Consider the following 14,321-nt stretch of genomic DNA (forward strand, 5'->3'; position numbering starts at 1 on the left):
GATCAGTGGTTTTCTTCAAGGAAAAAATAATTTTCACAAGTAAAGAGTTATAATGGGACAAAATTGTCTTTTTCAAAGGAGATTACACATATATATGATACATACACAATATATCATATGTATTATTTTGTGTATATATATATAATGGTAAAGAAGCAGAGTTTTGGTCAGATAAACATAAATCTTGCTTATACAGGTCGAATTATCCTACTTGAGAGATAAATATCTCTGTAGCAAAACTGCAAGTTCTGTCTGGGCTACATATAGCTCTGGAAAAGACAGCTAGCCTTGCTTCTAAATCTCAGGTCTCTGAAAGTAAACACATCCCCTGCTAAACTGATTTAAAAGGTAGTTGCCTTCATTTTAAGAAGTAGTAGTACATAATTTCAAACCTGGATTTGGTTAATTCAGTTTCCCAGCAAACCTTTACTCATCTTTTTCCTTCCAGTTTCAAAAACCTTCCTGCTATCAGATACCATTTCCTCATATGGTTATCACAACACTGTCATCAAATGCTGTCTTAATCTACTCCTGGATAATCTGAACAGATTGAGTTGTATGTATGTCTCACATGATGCAGACAATCTAGGTCATTTTGGTGATAGTCTCACTAGCAGAATAGAATAGTTCAGCTGAAAGGGACCTACAAAGACCACCAGCTTCAACTGCCTGATCCTCTCAGGGCTAACCAAAAGCTGAGGCCTGTTACTGAGGGCATTGCCCAAATGCACTCTGAATGTTGACAGACGTGATGTTTGCTAGAATTTCCAAGTATTTGGCAACTGGATTTCTTCAGAAAGTGAAGAGTCTTAGGTTGTTGTTGGATTTTTGTTGCTGTTGTTGTTTTGTTTGCTTGCTTTGGGCTTCATTTTTTTTTGTTTGTGTGTTTTTTTGTAGATGCATTTTCATAGCACTGAATTTTTTCCTACTTGTGGTTTATCTGAACACAAACTTTCCTCTGGCAGCATTTTTTTTTTTCCTTGATTGATGCTTACAGAGTATCATTACTTTTATTACTAATGAGTGAATGTAGCAAAAACAAATACAGCAATACAGCAATAAAAGCAATAAAAATATAGTATGCTTTCACATTTTTTCATGAGATAACTACAAACATTTTGATAAGAGAGTATAATGTGATATATTAAATGTTATTAAAATAAATATTTGTTTGATGAGCACTTAGATTTAATATAGAAAATGAAAATATGTCTTCTCAGTCTCTGCCTCAGACCTCTGATATATTTTTCATCTGTAATATAAGTAAAGTTGAATTTGTATGGCCCTACCATTATCTCAGGTTGTTACTGGGCTGTGTTGTATAGTAATGCCTACAGGCAAAGAAAAGGGCTGTCTCTGATGTACTGTTGCTTCCTCAGCATACAATTCCTTGTCATGCATTATTTACAGTCTAAGTATCATTCTCTTCTACTGGGGACACAACAACCCGGGAAACATTGATTTTATGATTTTATCCCTAGGAATAGATAGCAATAAGGACTCTGCTAAACCTGTACCTTTGGATTCCGGTGTTGTGATGTTGGCTTCTGCAGGAGGTCCAGCTCCAGCCTCATTAACAGCTACAATACTGAACCTGTGGTGAATCAAAGCAACAGGTACTGGTTTGTGGGTTTCTTTTCAGAGATTGCTTGAGAAACATTTTCTCAAGCAGAGCAGCTGTAACAGAAGTGCTTTTTTTGGGAAAGATCCGCTTACATAAAACACTCTTGGAAATCTATTAAAAAATATAACCACTCAGAACTTGACTTCCCCAGATCTGAAGGGTGGAGCAACAATAGTATTTTCAAAGTGTAAATTTCAGATGGGGTATTAGGCTCAGAAGAGTAACTCAGTTTTATTTCTAAGGAAGTCCTGTATTTACCTGGGCAAGCAGAACACATGCTCTTGTATTTAATAAAAATGGAGGAAATTTTCCAGATCTTTAAAGAAATGGAGAGGGCTGTGTTACCATTTCCTGAATACACTGAAAACGTGCTATGCAGACTAAAACAAACAAACAAACAAAAGCAACAAAATAAACAACTAAGAAAATGCAGCCTATTGCTCTATATCAAACTGTTTTTCCTTCCTCCCCACCTGGTTTCCATACAACTATAGGAAAGATAAGTAGCCTATCCATCTGGAATGACTCTATTATCTGAAGAAAAATACCTGTGCTTTTGGCAAGAGAGTAAGTAAACAGCACTACTATCCGGATATGGCATTTAGACACACCCCATTATACCTGAGCAAGATGTGGTATAGAGCTCTTGGCTATGCTGATTATCTTTTTTTTTTGTACCTGTAAGTGCTGTTTGGGAAGGTAGAGTAGAACTGAAAGCTGTGCCCTCTTGATGCTCTCAGCAGTTCATGATTCTCACTGGTCAGGACCAAGTTGTATCCAACAATCAATCCATTGGGAAAAAGTGGTGGAGCCCAACTAACTTCAACAGTGTTTGGACTTGAACTCTGAATATCTTTAATGATAGGAGCTGTAGTAGGAACTGTATAAGACAGAAGTAATTTATTCTGAGACGGTATTTAAGATAACTTTTTTTTCATTTTTCACATACTTTTTTAGATTTTATATCTGTTAATGCTGTCTTTAGTCATATTTATTAGTATAAATAAATTAATACATACTACATAAGCAGTTGAGAAATCAGATATTACAACCTGGTCTAAAAGGATCATGAATAAATGCTGGCCTCAATGCACACTGTTGAAGACAAGCAATTTCTTATTTTGTGTGTATAACCTTTTTTCTTTCCTTTCCCTTATCTCAACCTGCTCCATGTGACAGTGGACAAAAAGCGACAGTGTGGCCTGTGAGATGTTTTTCTCTAAATTGTGCCTCTTCAGTGTTGTATCCATATCACACTTTCACTGAAGGTCATTTGTTATCTATACAGTTCTCTTGTTGTAAAAAGAAAAATAGGAAGCAGACCAAGCTTTACAAGGTGACTTCTAACATCTTGCATAGTTGTGATCTCCACCACAGTATACTTGGGAATCTGCTGAAAGCTAAATTTCAGTTTTCATAGACCTTTCCATGTCCTCTCTTCTGTTTTCAGATGAATTTTTCACAATCCATAAAATAGAAATCTTGAAGTTATACTTCCTTCTACTTTATATATTGAGAGCTTGTTGGTTTTATTTTTCTTAACAAGTGATGCAAGATGAAAGCGAAGAAAAAAAGTATATGTCATACAGGGACATGAACAGGTGCTTTAGAGTTAGATCCTAAAGCAGCATTGTTTCAACATTAAGCTCAGAGATGCTGGAAAACTAAGCAATTTGATATCATGAAAACTATCTTCTTTTTTCTTTGAGGTTATATGCACTATACCATGGGATGCAAACTAAGGTGTCTATGGCACCTTCTCCTGTACTATATTCAAGGGTACATATAGCTTTCAGTATGAAAATGTGCATCTATCACAAAAGGAAAGTAACTGGTATCTATGCAAGGTTCCTGATAGTCAAAGATTTTTTATCTCGGTTCCATAAAACACTAATAATGTACCATGACATCATGTACTGTCAATAAGACAATAATGTACCAGGAAGTTATAATCAAATATTACAATATTATCTGCCTTCTCACATGAATGATGTCTTAACTTGGGAACATTTTAAATGTAATTTCTATCTCAAAATAGTGGAGTGCAGGGAGATTCCATATTTCTGTTGTGGATATACAGACCTTTTAAATATAAGGAAATTAATGTTGTAATCAACACTTCAGCAATAGTTTATTTTTGAAAAAAAAAAAAAAAAAAAAAGTCTGGGAAAATGTGTGTATTTTGTTCAAAAAGTTCTCATGTGTAAAATTATCCAGTGTGTCCTTACAATTTTGACCCTGCATTTTTCTATGTACATTTTTAATACTGAAAGCAGGAAGCAGCCCTGAATCTTGTTCAAATAAAAAGATTTTGCAGTATTTTTGTCCAGTCTTCTGCAGTTACTTAGCATAAAACATACACACAATTCTTAGGGTTAAGCATCTTGTATTTTTTTCTTTTTCTGTGAAAGAAGCAAGAAATAAGGAAACCTAAGCATTTATAATGCAGTCCTGAAAGTCTGATAGTACAATACGTTACCTCCAGAAGCATGGGTCCGGTAAGTGGGACTTGAAGGTGAATGGAGCTGCAGCTGGGAGGTTATGATCCAAACTACTCGAAACTCATACTCTGTGAAGGCTTGAAGGTCTTTGACTGTATATGAAGTTTCAGCTACTACCTATATCGACACATAAACACACAATTTTCATTGTTCCTCCATCTTAAGTTACTACATAGGTTGCTATCTGCTCAAAACATATTTCAGGATACCGGACTTCAGTATCCAAAAGTTTAAATGAGAGCAAATTCCAGGAGCACAAGATTTGTTCTTTCTTCCTTTTTTTTTTTTAGCTCCTCTGTTATTCAGAGCACAAAACCAAATCTAAACAATGAGGGAATGTGTGGAAGGATGGATGCAATAGTAAAATTGAATAAAGTTTAAAACCTAAAATGCTAAGACATTATAGGCACTATTTTTTAAAATTCTGACATAATATGCACTATAGATTTAAGATCCAGTGCCTCCTAGATACTCTAAAATATTTATGGTCTGACGTTATTGCTCCCTATTATTTAACCTATGATTAATTCTAAAGGACTTCCCGCTTAATAGATGGTTGTAATGCCTTCTTGTACTAGCTCGCCAAGCTCTGTACATTGTTTCAAGAGAGATGATGGCAAGATAACAAGTGTGCAGTTGACGCAAAATAACGTAATACAAAAAAGGCCATACTGAATCAGTTTGAGATCTATCTACATAGCCAAGTATTTTTGCCCCTCAGTGGAAAAAAGTAGAAAGATCCTAATGATATTTCTCCAGAATACTCTCAGTCTTGACATTTCTAAAGCTATATCAGTATTTATTTATTGGCAATATCAGTATTTAGTAGAATTAATTTTTTTCCACTGTTCTTTTTTTCCTACAGGTATTATTCCAATCATTTTTATTTTTTTTGAATTCTTGTAGTTTTAACATTTAGTAATTTAGCATCCACACATGTGGATGAACTTCTTAATCACACATGCAGTGATGCAATACCTTCATGTGCTTGTTTTGAACTTGCTACCTGCATTTTCCATCAAGATTCCTTTGTTGGAAGAAAAGGAATCATTGTTCATTTCTCAGCTTCTCACGCTATTCATGATTCTGGAAACCTTTTCTACGTGCCTAATATATTATCAAATGTGTTTCTAAAATAAAGCAAAGAACAAATTATTTACATAACTTGTGCCCTACAAGTACACTAAGAACCCTAACATGCTCTACTGGTTTTAGCAAATTGCTAGAAAACAATAAAGCAATCACCTAATTCACCAGTAAATTACAGCCACATCTGTTCAAAAATCTGGCTATTACTTTCTTTCCTCATATGTTTTTTGGCATGATTACACTCCATTAATAAATGATCTTCTTTGTTTATCCCAGTGAAGTAGGACTGGATTATAAATCTAAAGAAACCTTGCAAAGTAAAAGGAGCGGCCTTTCTTTACCTCTGTGTATCTCCAGTCTCCAGGGAGCTGATGGAACTTCCACTGGATAATGTACTTAACCTCAGAGATATTAGCTGGCTTCCAACCCAATGTGATATTGTGGCTTCCAATGGTAGATGCAAATGGTGCTCCAGGATTATCCAAATAGTCTGAGGGGAAAATACAGCCCAAGAGTGGTTAAAATCCCTTCATGGCAATCTCTGGGCAAATTATTTCACATACCTGACTGCAGTGAAGCACAGAAAATAGTTTATTTCGAATCCTGATGAATAAATCACAAGACATTTTAAACATAGCATAAGTAAGTCTGAACTGGGCCAAGCTCACTGAATGCCAAGTTAAGTACAATTCTGCACTTAGGTATGTGCATTTGTAGTTACAGGTACCCAGTAAATGTCTGCTGAACAGAAACCTAGAGAAGGTACAGGAGACTTCTGTAGAGAGGATTTTCAGGAGGTCTATTTCAACAGTGCTTACTCTAACTAGAGTATTAGCCTACTGTAACTATGTAAATCACAGGAGCTTTTGGAAATCATTTCAGCATAGAAGTCAAGTTAAGGATGAGCACTCTACAAAGAATCATCTTAAACAGTTGAGACTGGATTCAGAAAGTCTCAGGTACATGAAAGGAAGGGGGGTAAAGGTGTTATTTCACTTTATATAAGAAAAATAGAAGAATATGTTTGTTTTCTGATGAAACAAAAACACAGGATATCTCTATTATTTTTTTTTCCAAAGAAATTCAGACTTTGAATCAAAGTAGTAAATCTAAAAACTGCATTTATCGGAATGTGTATCAGACACAGGACTATGCTCAGTCTTACTTTGTGCTTCAACACCATATGCATCCTCTGCACGACTACAGCCGAACTTGCAGGAAACTGCCTGTGTGGGAATACAGAACTTACTGGTTAGTTTTGTGGAAATAGATACATTTCAAATATGTACAAATCCTCTGGGCATTTTGAACACATAAAAATCTTGTGGAAATAATTACATGGTTTAAAAAAATAAAGCATCAGAACCACGATCTCATTCCAAAGGGTTTTCTGAAAGCTATTCTGTCAATTTCACTGAGCACTGAATTGGGGCTTTCATCCTTACACACTGTCCCTTTGTAGAAAGCACAAATATGGAGCTGTTTTAAAGCTGGAAACAGAATGCAGTGAAGTCAGGAAATAAGGTTTTTTAACTTGCTAGTTACATATTCTACATTTTGTATTTCACTCCTGCTTTATTTATTTTTCATGAATGAAGCACTTTCATACAAGGAATTTTCAAAATGGTTCTGATCAATAATTTGTCCGAGCAGCCCTGGCCAATTTACACTTCCTTTATAGTATTTATGTCCTGGTTTTGGCTGTGATTGAGATAGTTTTCTTCCTTGTATCTGTTATGGTGCTGTGTTTTGGATTTGGTATGGAAATAATGTTAACACATGATGTTTTAGTTGTTTCTGAGCAGTGTTTACACTAAGCTTCTGGCAGTGCCCTGCTCGTGAGGAGCTGGGAGTGCACAATGAGCTGGAAGGGGACAGAACCAGGACATCATGTGGCATCATGCAGAACTACAAAACTGGGAGAGCCAGCTGCGGTGGCAGTCCAGTTCTCAGGGTCTGCCTGGGCACTGGTCAATGTGTGGCAAGCAATTTACATTGTGCATCACTTGTTTTGTGTGTTCTTTTATCATCATTATTAATACTATTTTCCCACCTTGTTCTGTCTTATTAAACTACCTGCACCTCAAGTTTTATCCTTTTTCCAGTTCTCTCCAGCACACAGCTGCATAGTGCTGAGCTGTCTGATGAATTTAATCACAACCAGTGATTAATCACAACTCCTGCTACAGTCATGTCCACAAAAAATTATCATGGGATTATCCTGGAACAGTGAGTTCATCACACTCACATGACATGGTAGAGAATCTAGTTGTAACATTACCAAGCTTTCTAGGTAGAGAACTTACGAAGAGATAGAAACAATTTATAGATGCACCTCAGTAGATTAAAAATGACTTACAAGACAGAGCCTCTGGAGAATTCAGAACATTTGAGAAGTGATGAGTTCCATTTTTCTAGACTGGCATTGTATTTGGACTAATTTGATTCTGCGAGTTTACATAGCCTATAAATCTTGAAGTTTATTTCATACAGCAGCTGTTTTTAACTGTTAGATCATTGAGAGGCAATTCCTATTATTCCAGGATATCCACTTCTGGCACCCTACAGGCACTGATAAGGCATGTCATTATAGAAAACTCACAATTGCAGCTGAGATGGATATAAAAGTTTTTCAGTAGTGCATAATACCTACATACACTATCTCACATCTAGGCAGTACGTGTCATATGCAAGCATTTTAAAAGTATTCTCAAAGATTTCATGTTCAGAAAACAAAAATTATTTCCAAGAGAACTGTCTTGATTACTAGCAGGCAAAGGTCTGGGTAATAGCAGACTTTAGTTATCAGCTGAAAGTTGTAACTTTGCAACCAAGTACTGCCCAGTTTATAGGGGATCGTGCCATCAGTTTGACAAGTCAGTTCATAGTGCTTTCAACTTTATTTGTCACAGATATTTTCAACCATTTGTATTTTGTATTGTTTTCCTTTCTTCTTCTGATCTTTGTCAGTGCCATAAATCCAATTTTTGCTTGATGTAAGAGGATTACTGAAGCTCCAGCTCTTAGAAACTTTGAGGGGAAATTTGCCATCTGCTCTCTCTGAAAACAAGAATTTATTCTCTACCTACAGCAACTGCCCCTTCTTTGCATATTACCACTGAATTCAGTGCCATTTCTCTGTTCCTAGACAAGAGGTAATATTCAACAGGAGTAATACTACAATTAGTAATGCCAATTGGACTTCCGTCTCAGGGTGTAATCAGTTAACAGAGTCAAATCTACACCAAAGGAGAAGTCCCACTCATCCCTCCTCCTTTCCCACCGACTGCAGTGGTCTGATCCCCTGCATGCAGCACATGGTGTTTGCCTCACTACATTAGGAGTCAAATCAGCCAGCTGATCCAGCAGAAAGATAACCCCCAAAAGCACTTGCAGTTTGTGAATTTAACTGGAATATTATGTGGCCAGACAAGCAAAAGCATACAAATAAACAAACCAAAAACACCCCATACTGATGCTGTCTTTCTACAGAAGTAAGATGTCTACTTTCTGGATGGTTCCTATGTTCCAAAATTACCTACTACCTTATTTGTGAACTATTTGGCTTATTTTTTAATTTTCATTTTCACAGATTAGAAAAGCACACTACTACCCTCCAAAAAATCAGTCCTTCCAATCACATTTCCAGCCTTCCAGCAGGTTTGTTCTCCAACTCCTACGCTGCCTACTTGCCACCATCTGGATACAGCCACTGGCCTCAACAGTCCCAACTGCAGTCCTGCCATTATCGGTGTCACATCCCATGCTCTAAAGGACACATTCTTGAATTACATTTTATTTAATTCATGTCCTCTATCCAGTCAGGAATGTATTGTGCCCATTCTTTCTTGTTTAGCCTCCCTTTCTCTCCAAGCTGGTGTCATTCAGGCTTTAGTGAGCATTCTTACGGGTTCATCCTTGATAGTATCAATGAAAAACTGCACAGAACTCCTGGGAGAGCCTAGAAAATAGCTTAAGTAGGTCTGTACTGTGTCTCATGCTGGTGGGACCAGACAGCTTTTTTTAAAGCAATATTCCTTGTTACAGAGAAGCCTTCAATGCAAACGTGGCATTAGCAAATACGCTGCTAAAGAAGGATTGTATATTCAAATATATAACTCATTCTTCAGCTTTAGGGAACACGGAACAATTAGAACTGGATTGATAGCTATGTTTGTGTATTTACATTATATTTTTTAGAATTCTATGAACTTTGTAGGAGCTGAAATTATGATTATTTTAAGTTTGTGTCAATTTGATAGCATTTAGCTTACCTCACATTCTCTGGTGTATGTCTTGTTCTGACAAGAAACAAAGAAGTGAAACGAGAAGCAAATAAGTGAAACATAAGATTAGTATAAATATAATCACAGAGTATTTTAACAGGTATCAATTAATCAGAAATTTCTTACAGTGAAAGTACACTACCAAGTCTTTGTATTGGTGAATAGTGAAAAAAAAGGAAAAGACACACACAAAAAAAATAACACCAGAAACTTTTATGCGTGCATTTAAAAATGAGATAGGCCCCAGTAAGGTAAAATCCTTAAAAGCACTAATTCTTCCTCAGTGCTTGAAAACCTGGGTAAGTGGTTGAGCATGATGAATTATAAAGTGTTCCAAATTTTTGACAAGCAGAATGATGTTACAGGTAATTCCTATGCCAAGAATTGTTATTGATCCTATTGGGTCTCTTCCAACTTGCAATTTTCTATGATTTGTTTCTGAACAGAGAAATTATAAATGCACAGAAAAAAATATAGACAACATCCGTTTTTAGAAATGCTTCTCTGATTAGGTTGTTTTTCACATCTGCCATTATCTGTATTTGATAAACAGGAGATAAGATAGAACCAACACTAAGGCAATACTCACACATTTCAGTGGGCAATTGACTTGAACTGTTGCATTCCAAAACTGACATCCCTGTATGCACTGCAAAGACAGATGGTGGCTTAAAAAGGACTTTGAAATCACATTTTTAAAGAGAAGGAAAACTCCAGTGCCTAAGAGGAAAATTACTCAGAGCAACTTGCTCACGGGGAAGAAGTAACAGATAAGCATTATGCAACAAAGCCAAGCACAGTGGACTGACACTCAATAAAGCCTTCCGCTCTCCAATAGGAAAAGTATAGTTTTAAACTGATATGTTTTCAAAGGTGTAATAAATAGCATGGGATCTGAACTTGGCGTTGGACTTGTCTCGTTTATTCTGTCCCATCCACCTCTTAATAGTTGTGTGCATTTTTCTTTTTAAAGGGAAGATGGAAGGGAATGACTTTAGAAGCAGGAGCCTCTGAGATCATGTACTACAAAGCCTCATAAAAAAAAAAAAAAAAAAATAGCAAGACTTGATAACAACGAGCAAATAGTCAACTGTGCTATGTATTGTCATGACAACCCAGCCTTTTATGGTCCCAGTATCATAAAAGATCCAGCCTTGCTAGATACCAGGTGCTGAGAGGCTGCTTCTCACTAATCTCTGCAGAAAATATTGATGACTGAATTCTCCATAGTTCTTCTAAGAATATATATATAACTACCAACTTGACTTGTGTTTGAAGTTGGAAGTAGAAGAATGTTGGCTTACAAGAATGCTGCTACAGAAAATACATGTCAAGCTAAAGAGTCTCCTGATACTTGTACAAACCTTTGAACTCATACCTAACTCTAAGTCTTAAACAATTGTTTTAGGTTTTCTCCCATTAAACCACTGAGAAAGCAAAATAAGCAAAATTGAACTGTACAAAGCTAAAGTTCATAATGATTTATATTCTGGGGATAATGCTGTTTTTCCCCCATTTTCTAAAGAATTACTTGTTATGAATCAGTGTAATTATGAGTTTTGTAGACAAAATCTAAACACACTGAGTCAGACTCTATACACCGAGTTTTCTTTAAGCAAAAAGACTGATAGTTGCCCCTGTAAGTACATATCTTATTCATCTGGTCTTTGACAATATGGTCATTGTACTCATGTTATTCAAATATCAGTAATGCAAACTGTCAGTAATTAATAAAGCAAACCATTACTCACTGCCACATTGATGTCACTAACATTACAAAGGTTAGCAATTCCAAGTTCTCCTTCCTACAAGAGGAAAAAATACATAAATTTTTACAGAGTCAAGATGTGTTCCCCCCCTTCCTTCCTACCCCTCTCACCCGCCCCCCACCCCCCCTTCCCAGTTATTTTATTAAAATAAAACACTGGTTTCTTGTAAAAAAAAATTTATTTGACTCATGTTTAGTCATATGAATAGATCTATTGCTGACACACAGATAGCTTCCCATTTGAGACCAATTTCAGGGCACTGAAAGAAAGAAGATGTGGCAGAATCAAATAGCACAAAATTATTATCTCAGGTAAGAATTTGGCCCTCATTCCCTCATTCTGGTTCACTGAGTCAGTAGCAACTGCTTCATAAGTAAATAGGGCATAAATGACAAAGCCAAGTGTATTTGACCTCTGGAGAGCAGAAAGACCTTCCTTCAAGCTAATTGCCTTCTATCCGGCCTCCTTTTGACAGACTTTGTGTAGCCAAATGGTGACCAGCCTTCCTCTTTGGCCAGAAGAACCAAAGCCTATATTTCCATGTCACTCCAAGTGTGCAAAACCAGTCACCTGTTGTGAAGTACAAATGATGTGGGGGTATATCTAAGAGCCTTTGTAAAGCTGAATGCTAGATCTTAGATTTGGTCCTGTCAGCAAGTAAGATCATTCTTAACAAAACAGCCCTCAGAAAGAGATTCTCAGCACACTGGGACACAGGTAACATGACAGTAAGTAGAACCCCAGGCCCACGTAAAGCTGTCACAATGTAAATGTGAACACAACAAGTATACCGAAGAAGAAAAATAAGATTTACAGCTGGCAGACTCATCTGAATCCCTAACACAATATATTCACCGAACATGAGCATGAATATGATTTTCCTGTCTTTCAAAGCTGATAGGAAGAGCAACTCATTTCTTATTCTGAGCTAATTTAAGCTTAAATCAAAGGATCTCCATTAAAGTTATCATTGCATGCTAGGCTTCCATCAGGGAAAATAATTAACTCTTTCATTGGTGCTAGAGTTAAGAAGTAGTTCTAAAGGAACCATCAGGCAAATGTATGAAACAAAATGGAGCAGGTAATAACCTCCTGCAGTGGGTTTACACAGCCAATTAGCCCAGAGGCACAAAATGTACTTTTTACAGAGCAAAGGTACATGGTCTTCTAAGCACATCAACGTTTCAAGCAAATAGAAACAAGTAGGTAACTCCTGAGAGCCTGAGGTACAATTATTGTTTGGATTTGTGAGCTTCTGCTTATCTTTGTTGTGCATCAGTAGAAGGAAAAATACTAAATTCTCTTCGACTCAAAGGAATACTAAGAGAGGACCTAGCCACCTGCTTAACTTCTTAAAGATATACCTATAATTTAAGAGATTCAAAAAGGCAACTGAAACAAATTCAGGATAGTTGTGGAAGCAGCTGGGTGTTTACAGTTTTTCCACTGTTATATAAGAAAAATCACAGACTAGACAGAAACCATTAAGTAAAGTGAATAAACTGAACAAAAAATGTTTCTCTCCTCCACACTTCAGGGCCTTTGGAATTTATAGTAATCTTGGGATCTGCTGAAACAAAAGCATAAAATGAAAACTCATGCAATCTGGCTAATGGGATATTTTCTTTACCAGGTTTTACAAGTTCATTTGTAAAATAGTTCTCAAACTCTGCTTTTACTCAAATATACTATTAAAAATTAAAAACTTAATAGGTAACTGAAAATTCTTACAGTGCTAAAAACCAGATGCGTTTCAAAAGATTAAGTAGAGTTTTTCAGAACTTACCAGGTTACTCGTACATAGGTCTGGACAATTTTTTAAGAAAGAACAATATGCAGCAGAAATCCAAACGAAGTAAAAAATACCAAATCTGCTCAGCAGCAGGCAAACGTTCCTCATAACGTGAGCAATTTCATCTGGCAGTCTGATTCCTTCCTTGACTTGGCCATACAAACTCTTTCACGTCTAGGTGGCAGAGACACCACTGTGAAATTTCTACTTTACAATTTATTAAATATCTTTAATTCTTTGTTTACAATCCATTCCTTGTACGACCTTTCTGCTTCCTGGAGCAGCTGCCTTGAAATTGCACAACATCTATTTCATAGTTTCTTATTAAACCGCTGAAACAAAAGGGGTGACCAATGAAAGTCAGCGTATCTCCTTACATAAATATCATTAACGTCAAGAGGAAACTAAGCACAATGCTTTCAGTCAGGTGCTGCAAACAACACGGAAATGGAAAGATGGAGAAATCTTAACTTCTACTACTGTTATGTATTTTCAGATCCTTACAGCTAAGTACGTTTGTTTATGACTGTGAGTAACTTTGTTAGGACACTACAGGTCATATCAGTCACAGCACAGTTCTGTGTGCTGCTGCACGCAAGTGTGGTGGATGAAAGGAGCCAACAGCACTGAGGCAGGAGTAAGGGATAATCCAGGCTGGAGGGATCAGAGGATATTGCCAAGCACATGGCCTGCAGAAGAAAAGACTTCATGGAACAGGATCCTTCCTTTTCTTCCATTTTCCCTGGAAAGCCCGGAGGGGCTTTCTCGCTGCTGCCCAAGGGAACTGCTTGTGAACAGTAAGACTTTAGGCTTCCAGCTATGCCAGTGGAAGTAGGGGAGTCACTCCCTCAACATTTTGCCACCTCTCCACTCCAGACAGCTGCCGCCCCTCTCTAACCCACCAGCAAAGCTGCTCAAGAGGAAACTCCTTAGCTCCAGCCAAAATAAACGAGGTCAGTCTGATTTCTTAAAGAGTGGCTCTTTGCTAATCCAGCTCAGCCTGGTTGAAGAAGCTTTGTCAGTGCTTACAAAAACAGTATGTCTGAAGAGGGAGTTGGCATCAGGCAGGTGTAGGCTGTGATGTCTTCCACAGAGAGGAATGCATTCTGGGTGGAACTTCAGGAGATCCTAAGACTTTCAAGATTTGTCTTTAGGGCTAGTAGTTCAGTATGAGTAAATTAAATGTATCCATGTCAGTATCCTAACATCTAGACCAGGGATAACACTTGAAAACATTGATAAACCAAAAGTCAATTTGGT

General features: G+C 36.9%; 1 protein-coding gene across 1 annotated transcript in view; it reads right to left on the minus strand.

The window, feature by feature from the left end:
- Window positions 1–13,169, minus strand: part of ROS1 (ROS proto-oncogene 1, receptor tyrosine kinase) — a 72,891-nt gene extending 59,722 nt beyond the window's left edge. The window contains exons 1-9 of the mRNA XM_072332666.1: window positions 13,056–13,169; window positions 11,252–11,305; window positions 10,090–10,149; window positions 9,489–9,515; window positions 6,380–6,440; window positions 5,556–5,704; window positions 4,104–4,242; window positions 2,303–2,504; window positions 1,518–1,594 (exon numbers count right to left, since the gene is read on the minus strand). Of these exons, the coding sequence (XP_072188767.1) occupies window positions 1,518–1,594; window positions 2,303–2,504; window positions 4,104–4,242; window positions 5,556–5,704; window positions 6,380–6,440; window positions 9,489–9,515; window positions 10,090–10,149; window positions 11,252–11,305; window positions 13,056–13,169 (883 nt within the window). The remainder of the gene's footprint in view (window positions 1–1,517; window positions 1,595–2,302; window positions 2,505–4,103; window positions 4,243–5,555; window positions 5,705–6,379; window positions 6,441–9,488; window positions 9,516–10,089; window positions 10,150–11,251; window positions 11,306–13,055) is intronic.
- Window positions 13,170–14,321: the final 1,152 nt, after the last annotated feature.

This window comes from Excalfactoria chinensis, chromosome 3, assembly GCF_039878825.1.
Source record: "Excalfactoria chinensis isolate bCotChi1 chromosome 3, bCotChi1.hap2, whole genome shotgun sequence".
Classification (NCBI taxonomy): Eukaryota; Metazoa; Chordata; class Aves; order Galliformes; family Phasianidae; genus Excalfactoria; species Excalfactoria chinensis.